Genomic DNA, 22,583 nt, shown 5'->3' with positions numbered 1-22,583 from the left:
GAGTATTTCTTTTAAGGACCCTTTAGATAGGAAACTTGAATCTTATCTAAGGAAAGCTTATTTATTGTCTAGCATTCTTAGGCCTGCTATATCTATGGCTGATGTTGTAGCTGCATCAACATTTTGGTTGGAAAGCTTAGCGCAACAAGAAACAGATCCTGATTTGTCTAGCATTGTTCGCTTGCTTCAACATGCTAATCATTTTATCTGTGATGCTATTTTTGATATCATCAATAATGATGTTAAATCTATGTCTTTAGCTATTTTAGCTAGAAGAGCTTTGTGGCTCAAATATGGGAATGCTGACATGGTATCTAAGTCTAGATTACTATCTCTTTCTTTCCAAGGTAACAATTTATTTGGTTCTCAGTTGGATTCAATTATTTCAACTGTCACGGGGGGGGGGGGGAGGGAGTTTTTTGCCTCAGGATAAAAGATCTAAGGGTAAATCTAAAGCTTCTAATAGTTTTCGTTCTTTTCAACAGAATAAGGAAAAGAAAGCCAATCCTTTCCCCAAAGAATCTGGTTCCAATTGGAAACCTTCAAGTTGGAATAAATCCAAGCCTTTTAAGAAACCAAAGCCAGCCTCCAAGTCCGCATGAAGGTGCGGCCCTCATTCCAGCTCAGCTGGTGGGGGGCAGATTAAAATTTTTCCAAAACATTTGGGCAGATTCTGTCCAAAATCAATGGATTCAGGGTATTGTCTCCCAAGGGTATCGAATAGGTTTCAGAGTAAGACCTCCTGTGAGAAGATTTTTTCTCACACACGTTCCAGCAAATCCAGTGAAGGCTCAGGCTTTTCTGAAGTGTGTTTCAGATCTAGAGCTTTCAGGGGTAATCATACCAGTTCCGTTCCAGGAACAGGGTCTGGGGTTTTATTCAAATCTATTCATTGTCCCAAAGAAAGAAAATTCATTCAGGCCAGTTCTGGATCTGAAAATGTTGAATTGTTTTGTAAGAGTGCCAACTTTCAAAATGGTGACTATAAGGACTATTCTGCCTTTTGTTCAGCAAGGTATTATATTAATTATATGTCCATGATAGACTTGCAGGATGCATATCTTCATATTCCGATTCATCCAGACCACTATCGGTTTCTGAGATTCTCTTTTCTAGACAAGCATTACCAATTTGTCGCTTTTCCATTTGGCCTAGCGACAGCTCCAATAATTTTTTCAAAAGTTCTCGGTGCCCTACTCTCTGTAATCAGAGAACAGGGTATTACGGTGTTTCCTTATTTGGACAATATCTTAGTACTAGCTCAGTCTTTACATTCTGCCGGATCTCACACGAATCAACTACTGTTGTGTCTTCAAAGACATGGTTGGAGGATCAATTTACCAAAAAGTTCCTTGATTCCTCAGACAAGGGTCACCTTTTTAGGTTTCCAGATAGATTCAGTGTCCATGACTCTGTCTCTAACAGACAAGAGATGAATAAAATTGGTTTCAGCTTGTCGAAACCTTCAGTCTCAATCATTCCCTTTAGCGGCTATGTGCATGGAAGTTTTAGGTCTCATGACTGCAGCATCGGACGCGATTCCCTTTGCTCATTTTCATATGCAACCTCTTTAGCTTTGTATGCTGAATCAATGGTTCAGGGAATATACAAGGATATCACAATTCATATCCTTAAATCCCAATGTTCGACTCTCTGTGACTTGGTGGTTAGATCACCATCATATAGTTCAAGGAGCCTCTTTTGTTTGTCCAATCTTGACTGTAATCACAACAGATGAAAGTCTTTCAGGTTGGGGAGCTGTCTGGGGTTCTCTGACAGCACAAGGGGTTTGGAAATCTCAAGAGGCGAGATTACCAATCAATATTTTAGAACTCCGTGCTATTTTCAGGGCTCTTCAGGTTTGGCCTCTGTTGAAGAGAGAACCATTCATTTGTTTTCAGACAGACAATATCACAACTGTGGCATATGTCAATCATCAGGGTGGGACTCACAGTCCCCTAGCTATGAAAGAAGTATCTTGTATACTTTCTTGCGCGGAATCCAGCTCTTATCTCATTTCTGTGGTACATATCCCAGGTGTAGACAATTGGGAAGCGGATTATCTCAGCCGTCAGACTTTACATCCGGGGGAGTTGTCTCTCCATCCAGATGTGTTTTTTCAGATTGTTCAGATGTGGGGTCTTCCAGAAATAGATCTGATGGCTTCCCATCTAAACAAGAAACTTCCCAGGTACTTGTCCAGGTCCAGGGATCCTCTGGCGGAGTCAGTGGATGCATTAGCAGTTCCTTGGTTTTACAAACCTGCTTATATCTTCCCGCCTCTAGTTCTTCTTCCAAGAGTGATCTCCAAGATCATCATGGAACAATCGTTTGTGTTTCTGGTAGCACCAGCATGGCCTCACAGGTTCTGGTATGCGGATCTTGTCCGAATGTCAGTTGCCAACCTTGGTCACTTCCTTTAAGACCAGATCTTCTGTCTCAAGGACCGTTTTTCCATCAGGATCTCAAATCGTTAAATTTGAAGGTATGGAAATTTAACGCTTAGTGCTTAGTCATAGAGGTTGCTCTGACTCAGTGATTGATACTATATTACAGGCTCGTAAATCTGTTTCTAGGAAGATTTATTATCGAGTTTGGAAGACTTATATTTCATGGTGTTCTTCTCATATATTCTCCTGGCATTCTTTTAGAATTCCTAGAATTTTACAGTTTCTTCAGGATGGTTTGGATAAAGGTTTGTCTGCAAGTTCCTTGAAGGGACAAATCTCTGCTCTGTTTTATTTCACAGAAAGATTGCTAAGCTTCCTGATATTCACTGCTTTGTGCAGGCTTTGGTCCGTATCAAGCCTGTCATTAAATCAATCTCTCTTCCTTGGAGTCTTAATTTGGTTTTGAAGGCTTTACAGGCTCCTCCTTTTGAGCCTATGCATTCTTTGGATATTAAACTTCTTTCTTGGAAAGTGTTGTTCCTTTTGGCTATCTCTTCTGCTAGAAGAGTTTCCGAATGATCTGCTCTTTCTTGTGAGTCTCCTTTTCTGATTTTCCATCAGGATAAGTCAGTTTTGCAGACTTCATTTAAAATTTTTACCTAAAGTTGTGTTGTTCCCTCTTTGTGTCCTAATCCTAAGAATTCTTTGGAGAGATCCTTACATTCTCTGGATGTTGTAAGAGCTTTGAAATATTATGTTGAAGCTACTAAAGATTTCAGGAAGACTTCTAGTCTATTTGTTGACTTTTCGAGTCCTAGGAAAGGTCAGAAAGCTTCTGCCATTTCCGTGGCATCCTGGTTAAAGCTTTTGATTCATCAGGCTTATTTGGATTCTAGTCAGGCCCCGCCTGAGAGAATCACAACTCATTCTACTAGATCAGTTTCCACTTTGTGGGCTTTTAAGAATAAAGCTTCAGTTAATCAGATTTGCAAAGCAGCAACTTGGTCTTCTTTGCATACATTTACTAAATTCTACCGTTTTGATGTATTCGCCGCAATTTTTGGTAGAAAAGTTCTTCAGGCAGCTATTTCAGTTTGATTCCTCTGCTTATGTTTTTTTCTTTTCAATTATAAGAAAAACTTATTTTTTGGATATGGATTTAATTTTTTCAGCGGAAAATTACTGTTTTTATTTTTATCATTTTTTCTCTAGTGACTCTTCTGTGGAGTACCACATCTTGGGTATTACTATCCCATACGTCACAAGCTCATGGACTCTTGCCAATTACATGAAAGAAAACATAATTTATGTAAGAACTTACCTGATAAATTCATTTCTTTCATATTGACAAGAGTCCATGAGACCCACTCTTTTTATGGTGGTTATCTTTTTTTTGTATAAAGCACAATTATATTTCCAGTTCCTTTTGTTGATGCTTTTTACTCCTTTTTCTATCACCCCACTACTCGGCTATTCTTTAAACTGAATTGTAGGTGTATTTATAGGCATTTTGAAGTTTGGGAAACTTTGCCCCTCCTGCTAGGATTGTATATCCCATACGTCACTAGCTCATGGACTCTTGCCAATATGAAAGAAATGCATTTATCAGGTAAGTTCTTACATAAATTATGTTTTTTTAAAAGTGCGGTACTGATGTTGCGTGATGGCCAAAAAGGTCTGCGGTACACCTATTCTGACAAGACTTGTAATATCGGCGTTAGGGAAAATGCATCGTTATGAACGCAAAACTCGTAATCTAGCTGTATATCTGTAAAAAATGTATTCAAAATTAACAAAATAAAACAAATCCTAACTTCACATTAAAGGATTACTTTCTGTTATAATTTTTAAGCTAAACAACTAACATATTAAAGTTAATAAACATTAATTAAAACCTACTGACCTATATTTTCTCCAAAACTAAGTTTCATAACGTTCTAAAAGTTCTATCTTTTATTCGCAGATGATGCCATGTTATCCTGCCCACTATTTTCAGCACTGAGTGTTCAAAATACTTAAACCAATAACTTTGTGTTTAAAGCGCCATTTTGAAACCTAGGTATTGTAAACGGATTGGTACAGAGCAAAGGATACCCACGGAGTGGGTTTGGAAAACAATTAAATTTGCAGACAAGATTTCTGATATACGGTAGAGATATGTTAATGAAATGCTATTGATAAAAAGCGTATTTGGGGTAGTTAGTTAGTAACAGGCATAGAAAATATTTACTTACAGTGGCCCTTTAAAATAAAAAAATCCTAACATTACAGTAAAAAAAAAAAAAAAAAACACTTAAGATTAGATTACAAATATATATATATATATATATATATATATATATATTTTTTTTTTTTTATTTTGGATAATTTTGTTTTTTATGTAATCTTAGATTTTTTTTATAATAGATTTTTTTATTTTCATGTAATCTTAGGTGTTTTTTTTACTGTAATGTTAGGATTTTTTTTATTTTGGTAATTTTTAATTAATTTTTTAGGGAGTCTTTATTTTATGTAAAGGTAGTTTAATTGTAGTTAATTTAGGGGGTGTTAGGCTAGGGGGGTTAGTTATTAGATAGATACTTTGAGTTGAGGGGGGTTGGTGGTTTAGGGGTTAGTTGAATTAGATATTTTGCATTGTGGGAGGTTGGCATTTTATTGGTTAGTATGTTAATTAGGTATTTTGCGATGTGGGGGGTTGGCGGTTTAGTGGTTAATAGTGTGATTAGGTACTTTGCATTGTGGATGGATGGCGGATTAGGGGTTAATAACTTTATTAGGTAGATTGCAATGTGGGGGGTTGGCGGTTTAGGAGTTAATACTTTTAATAGTATATGCAATGTGAGGGCATGGTGGATATAGAGGGTTTGACGTGTCAGGTTACTTTTTTAGGACGGGTTAGAATTTTACGTGTTTTTTTTTTTTCACTTATGCGCCAGCAGGTCATATACTGCCATAAGTCACTGGTGACTCCAGAAATGTGTATTTCCACACATTTCATTACCTCTCCAGTTTTTCCAACTTACGGCAGTATATAATTTGCCGGCACCTTATATGTGATTTACCCGATGTGCAAGGTGAATTTACGGGTGGCGTGGGTTTCAGCAGTTGCGCTGAAACCTACGCCATGTATGTAATCTCGCCCGAGGTTGATAAAGCTGGCTCTGCAGTTACTGTTTACACAAATATGAATAACGATACATAAGGTCAGATATTTCCTGCAATGAGCTCTTCCTGGAGGATATCGATGATATTGTTCAAGCAAGTAACAATTCAGAAAAAAGTAAATATAAGCAACGTAGTGCAGGTGGCAGCGGATTGATTTCAGTAGTGTGATGGCGTGAACCATTATTGTAATAAAAGTCTTTTACTTAATAAGTGCTGGAATATTCTTTATCGTGAGTGGTGAGCCTATGGGTATGAAGAGCACGGGGGAACATACATGTGTCTGTTTGTCGCTTGCTTGAAGAAAGCATTACATGAATAAGAAATTATGAAAAGAGATGCCATGAACTGAACTGAACTGAGTATAAAACAGCAGCTTTGGCTACGTCTTTCAAAAAAGCTCTAAAGGAATTTACTTCCATTCACTTGATGGTCAAAATTAAACTTATAATTCAGATAAAGCTGCAATTTAAAATTCCATTTGTATTATCAAATTTACTTTTTTCTCTTGGTCTCCTTTATTGAATCTTAGCTCCTTCCATGAAAGTAAACTGAGGTAGGCTCATGAGCGTGCACGTGTCTAGAGCATTATATGGCAGCAGTGTTTGTAACGATGTTATAATATAGTACAACACGTGCACGCTCCTAAGGCCGCTTTGACTACTGATTATATTCTGGGCACTCCCTACTTTTGTACCAATATCATTACGTACAAAGGGGCATATTTATCAAGTATCGTATGGAGCTTGATGCCCCGTGTTTGAAACAGAAGTTATGAAGCAGCAGTCTAAAGAATATGATCGGGTTGATTGACACCCCCTGCTAGCGGCCGATTGGCCGCAAATCTGCAGGGGGCGGTATTGCACCAGCAGTTCACAAGAACTGCTGGTGCAATGATAAATGCAGAGAGCGTATGCTGTCGGCATTACTGATGTGCAGCGGACATGATCCGCTATATCGGATCATGTCCGCTCGCACAATCATAAATAGGCCCCAAAATCTTCAGTTCACTAATGTTGCACGTTTACCGTTCTCCACTCTGCATCACTCCACTGCTCTATGGTAATGGTGTCTGAGCAGAATTCCTGCAGAATCTGGTGATTCTCATCAAGAAGCTGAACCTCCATTGTGTATCGGCAGCCGCAATCGTGTCTGGCCGCAAACCTAAGCCGCAGCCAACAGGGAAACACAACATAAACAGAGTAACAGGAATTATTATAGTCATTTATTACAAATGAGATTGCACTAGAAGCACCACAACATATACAGTAATTACTGATGAATCATTTGAGGAAAGAAATCTCCCTAGTTGTCTGTGCAATTCTACTGTATATAGTTGTCATTTAGGAACTGAACTTTTCATACAGTAACACAGATTCAGTGTAACACAGAGGACCTGGTTGTAGTTTTTATGTAAAGCTGTGTGCTCATGTGTCATTTGCGCAGGAGCACTCACACAACGCATCTGAACATGCTTAGAATTACTGACCAAAACAATAAAACCTACAAGTTGGTGAAATCATATTTTTTGGTGAATATCCAGCTGAATGGAAGAATAAAACTGTCTGTGCATAACTAAGATAGATTAGAATCCAACAGACATACATGAGTAGGACATAGCACAACTGAAAGTAACGGATTATATATATATATATATATATATATATATATATATATATATATATATATATATATATATATATATATATATATAAACGGACATGACCCAGTAGCACTGCACAAGGTATGATCAGGAGAAAACTTTATAAATTTGTAAGAACAGTTATTGCTGAATCTGTTATTAAAGGATTCCAAAACTTTACTATTTTAACTTGCTAGACCTGGATGTGCGAGATATTTATAAATGTGAATAGAAGCATTTTAAAATGTATCAGAATTTTTGTTTTCTTTGTAAAATTGATCTTCCTGTACTGAGAAAAACCAAATATGTTTCTTGTTTTGACTTTTGTGATATGGGTCACTGTCTAAAAATAAAGCAGTAGGAGATCTGCTTATCTGCCAATGAGCAATCAGTCCTTAAGGCCAATGTACATTTCCTGTTAGCTTTACATTAAAAATAAACAGCTTTAACATTCTATATGTGTTCTCTCTGAACTTTATATACCTATATTCCATGTAGAAGCCCTGCTGTTGCCATGGTAACAGCATATTTATACCGCATACGATTCAGCACCAACACAATGTACTTACCAGTCCTTAATCCGAATTTCAGGTTGAGCAATATCCATCAGTTCCTGTCTGTATCCAACTTCATTTAAGTCAATAATTTGTAGTTTTTCGCACATCCTGAAATACATAAATATCATACAGTAATTAGTTTCATAAAAGACAGGAGGCAAATATTTTGCATCAAATCTTTACTGAATTCCAAACAGCAGCAAGAAAACTGAATAGAAAATTTGCATAAAAGTTGCAACAGTGCAGCACCAATCAGCACACAGACAATGTATAAGAATCCTAACACATCACAGGAACCTCCGCTTTTGTTTGAGATGAAGACACAGGAACTAATAAACCAGAACAATCAACGATCAACCAGAAACGGCAGCTGAAGAAGGAAACCAGTGGAAAGAACCATCAAGATGATTACACTGTAAAATAAAATAATGCAAATAACCACTGCTCTCTATTTCATTCTATAGACATGCAAGAAACATACATATATTAAGAAAACTTTTTTTTTTAGGGAGGGAAAATACAAGGGAAGGGAAAATATTCGCCTCCTGTCTTTAATAAAATCTAGATTATTTATACACCAAGGCTATAATAATCTGAATTTTATATCAAGAGAGGAGGCTTCATATTTTGCATTTTTAACGCACAGAAGTAAGAAAGTTAGCTGAATGAGGGACAGGTTTAAAATAAAAATGGGAAAAAGTAGAAGCTGAGGACCAGTCTGCGGCCTTCAAAATATCTTAAAAGTTGACTACCGGCCAAAAAGGGCTCTGGAAGCTGTCGCTCCTCTAACCAAATGGATTCCAAAAGACAAATCAAATGCCAGCCGAGGACATAATCCAATGAACCCATCTGGCCAGAGTAGGAGAAGAAACTGGTTTGAACAGAGAGACGTAAGAAATGAGAATCTGACCCCGTTGCGACGAGCGAGATGGAGAGGTTTTAGCCAAATACTCTCTAAGGCAAAGGGCCACACAGAGATTAGGGTCCTCAGGGAAATCCGGATAAAATATGGACGAAGAGGAGCTTTCGGTACGCCGAGAGACTACAAAAGAAATACCCTCTGGAGAAAAGGAGAGACCTTTGATGTCTAAAGTTCGAAAATCCAAAAGTCTCAGAAAAAAAACTAAGCATAAAAGCATGACCAATTTGGTAGTTTCAGAGAGAGCCTCATTAGAAGGCCAGGAACAAAGCAAATTGAGGACAGAAGAAACGTCCCAAAGCTGTTAATATTGAGGCAAAAGAGGACATTTCAAAACGAATGGCCTTCAAAATGCAACATACTAGCGGGTGTTTGCCCACAGGACCACCATCAATTGGAAGGCGTCCTGCAGAGATGGCTGAGCGAACACTGATAGAGAGATATGCTTTCCCTTGACAGAAAAGCTCAGTCAAAAAATTCACGATTAAATTAGGAGGAGCTGAAAAGGGATCAGCATGCCTGCTATCGCACCAACAAACCCATGACAACCAGGCTGAAGAATAACATTTTCGAGTACCTGGAGCCCAAGACTCTCTGAGGAGCAATTGAGCGTCTCTAGAAAGGCCCTTGGAGGACCAGGATCCCCTGAAATCTGCCAGGCTAACAGAGGCAGATGATCCTGAAGGATCAACAGGTGAGGGAGTCCTCTCGGGTCTAACAGGAAGTCCGGGTTCTGGGAAAGCAGGAGAGAAGGGACAACGGTCATCTCCAAGAGGAGAGGAAACCAGGGTTGCATCGGCCAAAATGGGGTGACAAGAGTCAGGCAACATCTGGATTTCCAGACCATCCAAAGGGTTCTCAGAATGAGAGCAAAAGGAGGAAAAGCGTAAGCTCCCATAAGAGGCCAAGGTTGTAGGAAGGCATCTGTGGCCTCGTTCCCTGGGTCTGGAAGCCATCTCAAGTACCAGGGAAGTTGATCATTGGTATGGGAGGCAAACAGATCCAGGAAAAAGGGACCAAGGAATTTCTGGATAGATCGAAAAATTGGGCGAAGTCACCAATCGCTGGAATCTCTCCAGAAGCGGTAGAACCAATCCACCACTGTGATGGTAATACCAGGAATGTATTGCGTCTGGAGAGAGATCTTGCGGGAAAAGCAAAACTGAAACAGGTCAGAGGCCAAATCTGATAGGGCTTTGGACTTGGTGCCTCCCAGGCAATTGATGTACTGGACGGCTGAGATGTTGTCCATCAGAAGAAGGATGCAACAGTCTGTAAATTGTTTTGAAAAACATCAGATTGCAAAGGATCCTGCTGGCAGCTTTAAAATGTTGATGTGGAGAGGGCTTTTTAGTGAGTTCCAAGAACCACCAGAAGCCTGATCCCCTCAGGAAGCTCCCCATCCCAGGAGACTGACATCCGAAGATAGAACAAAATCCGGACCAAGCCAAATATAGCTTTCCCATTCCACGATTCCATGTGGACCAAACACCAGGACATTTCTGCTCTCACTTCGTCTGTCAAGAAAATCATTTGGTGGTAAGACCTGGATTCCCGGAAAGACTGAATCATTAGGCATTGCATAGCCCAGTAGTTAAGAGCGGGAAAGATTGCTTGAATGGAAGAGGACAAGAGACCAATGATACTGGACAGTTGTCGAATGGAAAACTTGGGAGCAGAAATGACTCCTTGAATCTCCAGTTTGATTCTGTCTATTTTGTCCTGGGGAAGGAGGAGGAGCCTAGAAATTTCACTTGTTGTGATGGCGACAGGGATGATTTTTCGAAATTGATGACGAAACCTAAACCTTGAAGGAGGTATAGGGTGTCATCTAGATGACGCCTGAGCGTCATCTGATCCTCTGCAATAAAGAGAATGTCGTTGAGGCATATAATAAGGCAAATACCTCTGCTTCTCAGGGATGATACTACCAGCTTCATGAGCTTGGTAAAGCACCAAGGGGCGGAACTGAGGCCGAACAGGAGGCAAGTAAACTGCCAGGTTTGGTTCGCCCAGATGAATTTCAGAAATTTCCGGTGATTCTGGGTTATCAGCACCGTGAGGTATGGGTCGGTCAGATCCAGGCGGACCAGTCCATCTCCAATTCGAAGAATCTCTCTCAACATGTGAATGCCTTCCATCTTGAAATGGTGGTATGTCACAAAGTAATTGACATCCTGAAGATTGATGATGGGTCGAAAACCACCTGTCTTTATCTTTATCAGAAAGAGGTTGCTGATAAAAGCCTCAGTCTGAGGAGAGGACTGGTTCTATAACGTCTTTGCGACTGAGGGAAAGAACCTTTGCTTGAACCAAGGCAGAAGCTTCTTTTTTTTTTTTAAATATCTTTTTATTGAAAGGAATCTGTTCATAAAACACAACATTCATCTCACAAAATAGCAGTCTCATAGCTTCGGGAAATACAAGAGTAAGTTGTTATACCAGATTCCCATTTTTATACAGTATAAATATATAGAGTAACAATTAAAAAGCGCTTTGATAAGTCACGAATTACGTGTCATAAAATGCACTTGCAAAGCCATGGACATTAGAGAGAAAATAAAAGGAAATAGACACACAATATAATAAACCATTGGTACTTAACACATTTGTTTGGTTGCGTCTAAAAACAAAAATTGAAGCAATTGGTTCCACACTAGCTCTCTGAATAATCTAATACATCAGCTGGTCTCCTGACATATTCTTCCCACATTGACTGCAAAAAGAGAAAGCCATCTATTTTACCACTTTTAACTGCAGAGTATTCCTCAAGCTCTAACAGATCCGCCAACTTGTTTTTCCACTGTGTCAGGGTCGGAATGACTTTGGATTTCCAGGATTTTGCTATAAGTATCTTAACGCTATTAGTGAAAATCCTAAATAAGGGAATTAAGTATTTAGAGGGGAGTCATACTGCCTTATTAAGAAGCCATATCTGGGGATCGGGGGAATGCATACCTTCAAGATTAATTCAACCTCTCGTATAATATCATACCAGTAATGATTAATTTGTGAGCACCACCACCACATGTGTCCCATACCACTTCCCACATGACCACACCTCCAGCACCTATTGCTAACTTTGGGGAATAAGCGGTGCATTTTTCTGGGAGTAAGATACCAACAGTGGAGTATCTTAAAATTAATTTCCAAGACGGAAGCTGATGTGGAGGCTTTCCTAGTATTAGAAAACATATTAAGAGCTGTCTGCGGAAGGATGATTGTACCCAATTTCCTTTCCCACATATCTAAAGGGTATGGCAGATTGCCAGGAGGGGGTTGGATCAACATTTCATATATGATAGAGAGGGAGTGCTTAATAGGTGATCTAGATAGGTAAAGTTTTTCAAGGTTTGTGGGGGGACGGGTCAGATTGCGAGAATGTTTATGAGTGGTAATGTAGCTGGGCAGTCTCCTGTAAGAAAACCAGTTTTTAGCCCATTCAAATCCTTTATCAACCAGTTGTTCCTGTGAGCATATGGAATCATTTGAGGAAATGTGATCTGCAAGTATGTCAGAAGCCATTGATGCCGAGGCAGTCTGTACACTAAATGAGGTCAATGAGAAGTCGGGGTTATGAACCAGAGAGGTCAGCGGGCCAGGACTGGAGAAAGGCAGGGATAGTTTTTAGAAGCTACGTCCCAAAGTGTGTTGCAGTTTCCCTTGTAATCGGGTTATAAATAAACTTGACTCTTCCGGAGAAGCCAGGGCTCCAGCAGAAGCTACCAAGAGAAAGTTCAGGATTGATGCATGCTCTCCTCCAACCGGACCCACCTCCTCTGCATCCCCCCATCCTCCAATCCAATATCCTCAGTAAGAAAATTACACATCTGTAGGCCTCCAAGTTAGGCATTCCCAGACTGCCAAGGGACCTGGGAAGGAACATGGTTGTTCTGTTAATTCTGGGTGGTTTCCTCTGCCATACGTATGGGCTGAATAAATTCTGAATTTGAGGGATATATCTGGGGGGGAGAGGAATAGGTAGAGCTTGCATGATATACAGCAATATTGGGAATGTAGTCATTTTTAAACAATTAATGCACCCTAGCCAGGAAAGTCTCTTAGAGCCCCATGAGGAAAGGTCACTTATGATATCTGATTTAATCGGGAAGAAATTCTTAAAGAATATCTTATCGTAGGAGTCAGTTAAATAAATTCCAAGATATTTCATAGCCCCATTGCACCACTTAAAAGGACAGGTATTTTTGAGTGATAAATCCGAATGTTCCGACAGGTTGAGGCCCAGCACCTCGGACTTGTTCTGATTAATTGTGAAATTTGTCAGTTTTTTGAATGTGTTAAGTTCAGTCAAAAAGAAAGGGATCAATTTCTCAGGTTCTGTGAAGAGGATATTGTCGGCAAAGAGAGAGGCCTTGTAAACTTCACTGCCAGAAGAGATACCTAGAATTTTATTATTGTTCCTGATTTTAGTAGACAAGGTTTCAATGAAGCAAGTAGGAGCTATAAAGTGCAACCCTGATGTGTACCGTTCCTAATAGAAACCAGGGGGGATAAGGTGCCGTTAATAAGGAGTCTAGCGCTGGGGGACACAGAAAGCAAAAAAATGCGGTTTAATGAGATGAGACCAAAGACCGAAGGCTATTAGGGAGGCTCTGAGGAAAGACCAATGTACCCGGTCGAAAGCCTTTTCGGCATCTGTTGATATTAGCACCGAAGGGATTTTCTTGTTAGTAATAAGCCAAATTAAGTATAGATTACGTATGGTGTTGTTCCTAGCCTCGCGACCGGGGACAAAACCGACTTGATCATTGTGTATTAGGCTGGGAAGGAAATGATTAATTCCATTAGACATTATTTTAGCGAAGATTTTGAGATCTGTGTTAATTAATGAGATCGGGCGATAATTAGAAATTTGGTTGGTGGATTTATTAGGTTTCAACAGGACAGAAATATGTGCTAGGAGCTCGGATGGAGGGAACAAATGTTTTTCATAGATGCTTCAAAAATATTCTAGAAGGTGTGGGGTTAAAATCTCTTTGAATAGAAAATAATAGGAATTGCTAAATCCATCTGGGACTGGGGCTTTGCCTGAAGGTAGAGAGGAGATAACACTCAGGATTTCCTCCTCTGCATAAGGGGCTTCCAATTTGTTGGTTTGGTCTGATGTTAATTTGGGAAGTTGCAATTGTGTCAAGTAGTTAGTTACTTCGTCAGGGTCACCAGCCAAGTCTCTTATCGTAGTAGTCTCAAAATGCCTAAACAATGTCCTTTGTAGAGGATCTCAACCTACCGGAAGTATCACAAACCCCCATTATATAGTGTTAATGTGTCCTTCTCTTGAGCTGCCTTGCCAGTGGTCTTCCTTGCTTATTTGCACCTTCGTAATAAGTCTTTTAAAGATAAAGGGCCCTATTTTTAGCCTTGGTTCCCATATGGAGATGTAGTTGACTACGTTTATGTTCTATGCTTTCTAGTAATGATTAATTTTTTGGGAAACGTTTATGAATATCTTGTAGTTTGGTTAGGTCCTCTAAAAAGAATTTTAAATAAGCATTTTTCTGTTTGACCCTAGCAGCTTTAATACCAATAAGTTCGCCTCTTATAACATACTTGTGGGCATTCCATATGTGCTGGATATCAGTGTCAGGAGTATTGTTAATTTGGAAAAATTAAATTAATGCTTTCTGTACTTGGAGGAAGGACTGAGAATCCCTGAGCAGAGACTCATATAGTTTCCAATTTATATTGGGAAGATAAGAGGAGGGACAACAAAGCGTACAACTAATCTTGGCAATGGTTGGACCAGGCAATGGGATAAATTTCCGTATGTGTAGTGTAAGACAGAGTAGAGATATCAGTAAAAAGGTAGTTGATCCTGGAGTATAAACAATAGGGGGGGGGTGAGAGTAAAACATAAAATCTTTGGTATTGGGGTGATGGAGTCACCATGTATCGTGGACAGCTGATTGGGAGAGGGATAATTTAATTTGCTTAGCAGGTACTGAGGAAGTATGCGATGAGCAATCTAAGTTCAGGTCAAGAGAGAGATTAAAATCCCCACCCAGAACCAGACTGCCTCTAGAAAACTCAAGGATTTTTTTGAGACCTTTCACATTGTGGGATGACTGTGTGTCATCCATAATGTTTTTGGGAGAATTTTAGGGATGCAAAAAAGAGCTAGGGACCAATCATAAGACCAGTAAGTACCGCAATATCTGGTATTTTACAAGACCATTGAAACGAACGTTGTACATAACACTGAATAATTGCAACAACAATCAAAAACATTTGTAAACTGAAAATAACTCTCATGTTAGGGAAGTCTTAGTGAGATTAAACGTGAAATGTCAGGACATAACTACAAGTTTCAAGGTATTCATTATATTATAATACTAGGGAGAAGTGGTTAGACCTGAATCTTGTCTGAAGAACGTGGGTACGTGAAAAACTAGATTATCTGCTTGGAAAAAACTATATACGCAAGATGCATCTATAAACATGATGTGGTCTCTCAGTTTGCTTGTGATAAAAGTGGATCAGGACCACCCAGCCCATCCTGAAGCATGTGATAAAGGCCTGAGAGGCACAGGATATTATGTACAGTATATATATCTGAAAGGCACTACAACATTATTATAGACAATATATAAAATTTGAAAAGATAGAAAACATATACAAAGTATTGTAAGTCTGAGAAATCTATACAATCTTACAGTATCTAGAAAATCGGTACAAAACATTACTTATATCACCATACTACCAGATCTAGTCCCAGATATCTCTCCTCATAATCCATTGGGTCCAAGCCTTAGGGTTGTAGGCAGGGATCAGAAGAAAGTCCTGAGGGGTTAAAGTAATGTTCAGGAACTCCGGAACGGTCCTAAGGGTTAATTGTAATCATGGCACCATCCGGATAGATGAGAAGAGAGGAAGGATGACAAGGCAATAATGACAAGATCATCAGCGAGGTGGTTCACTGTCAGCAGAACGTGATGGACTTGTCTTCCTCCTTTTGTATTGCACTCTATGCCATTGGGGTCTTTGTCCCCTAGCGGTTGCGGGCCCAGGTTCAGTGGGAATTGGGGGGAGATTGAGAGCTGAATCGGCTTTAGGAGAAATTTTTAAGTTAAGGGATCTAGAGAGTTGATCCAAATCAATGAAATCTTTGTAGACGATTTGAGAGCCATTATGGGAGACAATCAGGCTAAACGGAAAACCCCAGCGATATTTATATGGTGTGATGAATTTAATCTCTCTTCATCTTTGAATTTTATAGGGGCTAAGGTCTTGGTACACTTGTAGGGAGTAGCCTTGGTAAGTTATATTATGGGTAGTTCTAGCCGCCTACCAAATATCATCCTTAGCTGTATATCGTAAGAATCTGATAACCACATCTCTCGGTGGTAGAGGAGGTTTAGGAGGGGGCCACAATGCCCTGTGGGCTCTATGTCCTCAGAGAGCAAAGGTGGAGAATTTGGTGTAAGGTGCTGAAACAAGCCGATCAGAAAGGGCTTTAATTGTTCCTGTTGAATGTCCTCAGGGATGCCACGAATATGCAGATTGTTTCTGCGGCCTCGGTTGTCGAGGTCTTTGACTTTATCTTGTAATGATTGAACCATTGAGTCCTGGGTAGACAATTGCTGTGAATTAGAGCTCACCAGGTTATTCAGAGCATCCTGACTCTCCTCCAAGTAGTCAATCCTCTAACCCATTTCATTCAGGTCTCTCTTTAGGTCCCTAATCTCCTCTTTGATAAATGATTTCAGGGATTCCAGGTCAGTCTTGGATGGTAAAGTCACTAATTTTGTCTGTATAGCCCAAAGGGGATCTTGATGGCTCGGTGCAGGCCCCTGGCTAGTGATTGCAAGCCGAGTATCATTTAATAAATGGATCTAGACAAGTGGCAGAGTTACCAGCTTGAAAATAAGTAGAGACTGATGGTGTCTGCATTGCTGTCTTGGGCTGCTTATCCATTTTCTGGCCCTTTCTTGAGGACATTATATACGTGATGAAAATTTGAAAGAGCCAAACACCAGCTTAGAGGAATGGCAGGGATACAATTAATTCTCCATCTGCTCTCCGCTCTGATCCCCAATTTTTAGTTGTAAGTAAAATCTTTTATTTAGTGAACAGAGAGGATATGGCGCGTACTATATTTATTGCAGTGCTAATAATGTCTCCCTGATGTTCCCGTGGATTTTGAGGTTAGCCCTTATGATACTAGCTAAACTCTGACCTAGGCAAGCCCAGTCCGTCCTGGTCTTAAAGTCAGTCCCACAGATTACCTGGGTGGTGGGGTGTTAGACTCGGCAGCAAGATGTGGACCGATGGCCTGTGAGAGCTAGGTGCGTATGTTCATTCAGGGCCCACCCACGTGTAACAGCACTAGCCAGTCAGAGCTGAAGAAACTTCTCGGTCCTTCTAGGAAACGAGCGCTGCACTCAGCACCTGGTGAGCGGTAGGTCCTGTTGAGTAAATGTATCCACAGAGCAGCTGTTAACTGTGAACCAGCAGTGAGGGGGATAACTCCCGGTGGTCTTGTCTCGGCACTTTGGTTATATTGTAATAGTATAGAGGATGAAATGAGGGTGTAATACACACCAATGTGTATTACTGCCCTTAGGGGGCGCCTCCTATAGCCTAACAACTAAACATACGTTCAAACAATATCAGTTGACTAAATTAATACTTATAAGATATATATATATATACAGAAACATACATATATATAAAAGTGTACCAACATAAAGTCCAGTAAGTGATATAGATATAGTCCCAATCAGTGGTAAGTCCAAAAAAAACAGTAGTAGGCAGCTCTCGGTCTTAGGATGGTCTTCCTGAAAGATGGGTAACTAGAAAAAAAGAAAACACAGAGGCGCCAAACATGGCCTAGTATAGCCAGATACCAGATATAACAATTCACAAGGTAGCAATTGGATACTCACAAAGGAGACGCACCCAATGGTGCTATTGAAGCAGACTGGAGCCTCTCAGTGGTCCAGCTCACTGATGTATCTCACGTATCAGTTGTGGTCCTTGGTGATGGTGATTAACAGGTTCCTGAGTGAACACAAAATATGCAAACCATAGCCCAGTAACGTTTGTACAAGTGAATAGCTATCTGAGCAATCCTACTTACAAGATCCAAAGCACCTGCAGGTGCATACACTGCAAGCTGGAACCAAACAGTCGCCCAGTAGACTGATCCCTCCAGGTGAAAGCAGATTAACTCTCAGGTGCCAATCAAATTTTGAGCAGCATGTAAATGATATAAAGGATGTCCAAAAAGCAAGTGTATTTCTGTAAAAATCTTTATTAAAATGCGACGCGTTTCTCAGCTATAACAAGCTGTTTCATCAGGCTAAAAAGTTATAAAAACACATTCAGAATACACTTGCTTTATACAAAACTAAACCTACTAATTAGCCAGTCAGATTGCTCCAACCTTGATGGTCATTAAGTGTTAGCACCTGTCTGCTAGAAGGTTGGTATGGCAACCAACAGCCCAAACATAATTTAGTACAGATACCAAACTTCAGCAGACCATACTAGTGACAAAATCATCGTTTGTGTGCATCAAAATAAATCATCATTGTGTATTGATGATAATAAAAAACATAAGCATAACACTGTTAAGAACAGGAACACATTTCCTATAAAATTGTACTTCATGAAATATAAATAAACAAACTAATACATATAATGATATGTTTCCCATACCTATTCAGTCTACATAAATCGTGCTTTTATAATTACAGCCTTAACTTCCTCTTAAAAAATGTTAAATTAAATATGCGACTTAATAACAAGTTAAGGGCAGGCAAAGCAATGCTGTCAAACTTATTGTCAAACTAATGTTGCAAACCCAAGTGTTCGTTAATACGACTCCTGCTTCCTGATGTCAAAAAACACAATAGCTGATTCTTCAAAAATAAATGGGTGGAATTTGTTTGACGAAAATCTTGTGAGACCTTGATGACAGGTGTATATTAACAGCCACTGGGTATAAGGCTATTATATGTGCGATCCTTGTATGTCAGTGTGTTTACCACTGATCCGGTGACTTGCCGGTGTTTAACCGGGTTTGTCTCTGTATGCGGTATTGCCTAAACATTTGGGTGTAAACTATTTGTATAGCATAGAATCCTACACCAATGGCTGCTTTGGCCTGTGTGGGTGGGTGTGAACTATTCCTATAACGTATAAACATGTACCAATGATTGCATAGGCATGTGCAGATGGGATTGGCTTAACCTGACAACGTCAGCATACTGTGTGTCAAGCGTACAACCTCAATCTTGCGTGTAGAGGTGTCAACCCACGCAATCTCCGTGAACGACAGTTCAAATAACATTATACGATCCTATCTATTTGGCAGGGGATGTGATATCCAAAGTATATCTAGGCTGTCTGCACTCATAAATAGAGCGTTGTGTCACAACTCTGAGCACCAAATGTAATACTGTCATAGGCATCTAGTAGACACTCGGTTCTAATCAAAACATATAGTATTATTATGTTGAATTTATCCGACCTTTGTAATCATATGCTGATAATAAAATATCAAATTGTGTTTATCCATGATGTGATGATATACATGGATAAACACAATTTGATATTTTATTATCAGCATATGATTACAAAGGTCGGATAAATTCAACATAATAATACTATATGTTTTGATTAGAACCGAGTGTCTACTAGATGCCTATGACAGTATTACATTTGGTGCTCAGAGTTGTGACACAACGCTCTATTTATGAGTGCAGACAGCCTAGATATACTTTGGATATCACATCCCCTGCCAAATAGATAGGATCGTATAATGTTATTTGAACTGTCGTTCACGGAGATTGCGTGGGTTGACACCTCTACACGCAAGATTGAGGTTGTACGCTTGACACACAGTATGCTGACGTTGTCAGGTTAAGCCAATCCCATCTGCACATGCCTATGCAATCATTGGTACATGTTTATACGTTATAGGAATAGTTCACACCCACCCACAGGCCAAAGCAGCCATTGGTGTAGGATTCTATGCTATACAAATAGTTTACACCCAAATGTTTAGGCAATACCGCATACAGAGACAAACCCGGTTAAACACCGGCAAGTCACCGGATCAGTGGTAAACACACTGACATACAAGGATCGCACATATAATAGCCTTATACCCAGTGGCTGTTAATATACACCTGTCATCAAGGTCTCACAAGATTTTCGTCAAACAAATTCCACCCATTTATTTTTGAAGAATCAGCTATTGTGTTTTTTGACATCAGGAAGCAGGAGTCGTATTAACGAACACTTGGGTTTGCAACATTAGTTTGACAATAAGTTTGACAGCATTGCTTTGCCTGCCCTTAACTTGTTATTAAGTCGCATATTTAATTTAACATTTTTTAAGAGGAAGTTAAGGCTGTAATTATAAAAGCACGATTTATGTAGACTGAATAGGTATGGGAAACATATCATTATATGTATTAGTTTGTTTATTTATATTTCATGAAGTACAATTTTATAGGAAATGTGTTCCTGTTCTTAACAGTGTTATGCTTATGTTTTTTATTATCATCAATACACAATGATGATTTATTTTGATGCACACAAACGATGATTTTGTCACTAGTATGGTCTGCTGAAGTTTGGTATCTGTACTAAATTATGTTTGGGCTGTTGGTTGCCATACCAACCTTCTAGCAGACAGGTGCTAACACTTAATGACCATCAAGGTTGGAGCAATCTGACTGGCTAATTAGTAGGTTTAGTTTTGTATAAAGCAAGTGTATTCTGAATGTGTTTTTATAACTTTTTAGCCTGATGAAACAGCTTGTTATAGCTGAGAAACGCGTCGCATTTTAATAAAGATTTTTACAGAAATACACTTGCTTTTTGGACATCCTTTATATCATTTACATGCTGCTCAAAATTTGATTGGCACCTGAGAGTTAATCTGCTTTCACCTGGAGGGATCAGTCTACTGGGCGACTGTTTGGTTCCAGCTTGCAGTGTAAGCACCTGCAGGTGCTTTGGATCTTGTAAGTAGGATTGCTCAGATAGCTATTCACTTGTACAAACGTTACTGGGCCATGGTTTGCATATTTTGTGTTCACTCAGGAACCTGTTAATCACCATCACCAAGGACCACAACTGATACGTGAGATACATCAGTGAGCTGGACCACTGAGAGGCTCCAGTCTGCTTCAATAGCACCATTGGGTGCGTCTCCTTTGTGAGTATCCAATTGCTACCTTGTGAATTGTTATATCTGGTATCTGGCTATACTAGGCCATGTTTGGCGCCTCTGTGTTTTCTTTTTTTCTATATTGTAATAGTAGGAGACATTCAAGAAAAGAGATTCTCGTTGCACTAGCTTCCTGAGCTCGTATTTAGGGTAGAATGTAACCCAGCTGTTGTCCTCATCCCTTGTTAGTAGTATAGAGAGCAAAAGCTATCACAGAGCACTATTAATGTGTGGCTATGTCCCAGCATGGGTTGGCTCTGCCCCCCCAGGCTGAAGCTTCTTTTGACCAGGTAAAGGGATTTGGGGGAGAGTCCTGAAAGGGAGGACATATGAATTTGGTTTGAAACCCCCAAATCTATTGGGAGGTCCAGGGATCTTGAGAGATAAAGCCCCACAATGTGGGAAACATAAGAGACTCTGCCTGCAAACGGAAAAGGGGAAGAGGGAGGGGGAGGCAGGGTACTCACTCTAGGGGGTCTTGACCTGGCTGCTTGGGAACGAGGAGGGAAGAGCATCCAAGAGTGAGAGGGGTACTGTTGAAATCCGGGCACTTGGCGTTGCTGGTGTGCCAGAAATTGTTGGCAGCCGTGGAGACGACCACTAAATCTGCCGGCCCTGCCAAAAACCTGAGTAGGGTTGAAGACCCTTCTTAGGGAGGATTGAATCCTCTCAATAGAGGTGAAAGTGGAGATGTAGTGTCTCATAATCTGCAGGAAAGGATCTCCAAAGAGAAGTCCTTTGGCCGATGAGCCAGCTTCTTCCACTGCCAGGACCACTAAGCGGGGGTTTATACAAAGAAGGGCAGATCACCTGAGCTCACTAGAAAGGGCTGCATTTGCACTGCCCAAAAAACAAAAGGTTTGGAAGGCCCATTCTGGTATAGAGAAGGGATCCAGGGAAGAGCCGGAGAGAAGGGATTTAACAGTGAGGTGCAGGATCTGAGCCAGGGGGCCAGAGATATCAAGTAAATTGTCCTGCATTTCTCTGAGGACCTTATCCATACCCTTCCTTGGATTTTTGCCCTTTCTGGTTAGAAAAGTGGCTAATTTAGCATCAAACTTGGGGGTAGAGAAGATCTGCGACATTCTGACTAGAGTTTGATGCGATCTTCACAGTCCAAAGATTTGCGAAGTCGCCTTTGCAGGAATCGGGAGAGATGAGGAGCGAGAGACCATTCAGAGGATCTAGGATGCTTTATGTGTTTAGGGCTAAAGATCGAATTACCCGAAGGATCTACTAAATCATCTTCTGGCTCCTCATGAGTCGCCATTGGGAAAGGTGCGTTGGAATGGCAAGTAGAGTGAAGGACCTCCTGATCAGATTGTTCATCCGCTTCCCTTGCCAAGTGATCTAAATAAAAATCATTCAGATCAAAATTGTCAGTCGGAGCTCTGATGCCCCTCTTGTAAACCCTGGGGGTAGAGGGTTATTTTGCCCCGTTTCACCTCTGGGGAGGAGGTTCTATCACCCCTATGTGAAATGCCTGGGGGAGGGGCGTGAGGCCTATGGGCCGGAGCTTTGCCCTTATGAGGGGCTGAGCACGACTTTGCTTTCCAGTGTCTCTTGCAGGGTCTGGGAAGTTCTGATTCTGACTCATAAGAAATCAGATGAAAGGGAGATCGCTCTTGAGTGGGAAGTAATGGCCTCAGAATCCGCCTTAGAGGGAGGGGGATTATTTTGTTTTAATGCAGCTGCAATAGCAGTATTA

At 40.2% G+C, this 22,583-nt stretch overlaps 1 protein-coding gene across 2 annotated transcripts in view; it reads right to left on the bottom strand.

The window, feature by feature from the left end:
* Positions 1 to 22,583, bottom strand: part of LOC128639200 (F-box only protein 44) — a 60,181-nt gene that overhangs the window by 8,904 nt on the left and 28,694 nt on the right. For both annotated transcript variants that reach the window (XM_053691454.1, XM_053691455.1), the window contains exons 4-5: positions 7,764 to 7,859; positions 6,581 to 6,716 (exon numbers count right to left, since the gene is read on the bottom strand). In XM_053691454.1, coding sequence (XP_053547429.1) covers positions 6,581 to 6,716; positions 7,764 to 7,859 — 232 coding nt within the window. The remainder of the gene's footprint in view (positions 1 to 6,580; positions 6,717 to 7,763; positions 7,860 to 22,583) is intronic.

The sequence above is a fragment of the Bombina bombina genome, chromosome 8 (assembly GCF_027579735.1).
Source record: "Bombina bombina isolate aBomBom1 chromosome 8, aBomBom1.pri, whole genome shotgun sequence".
Taxonomy (NCBI): Eukaryota; Metazoa; Chordata; class Amphibia; order Anura; family Bombinatoridae; genus Bombina; species Bombina bombina.
The sequence above is the reverse complement of the archived record's forward strand: the minus strand, read 5'-3'. Positions and strand labels throughout refer to the sequence as shown.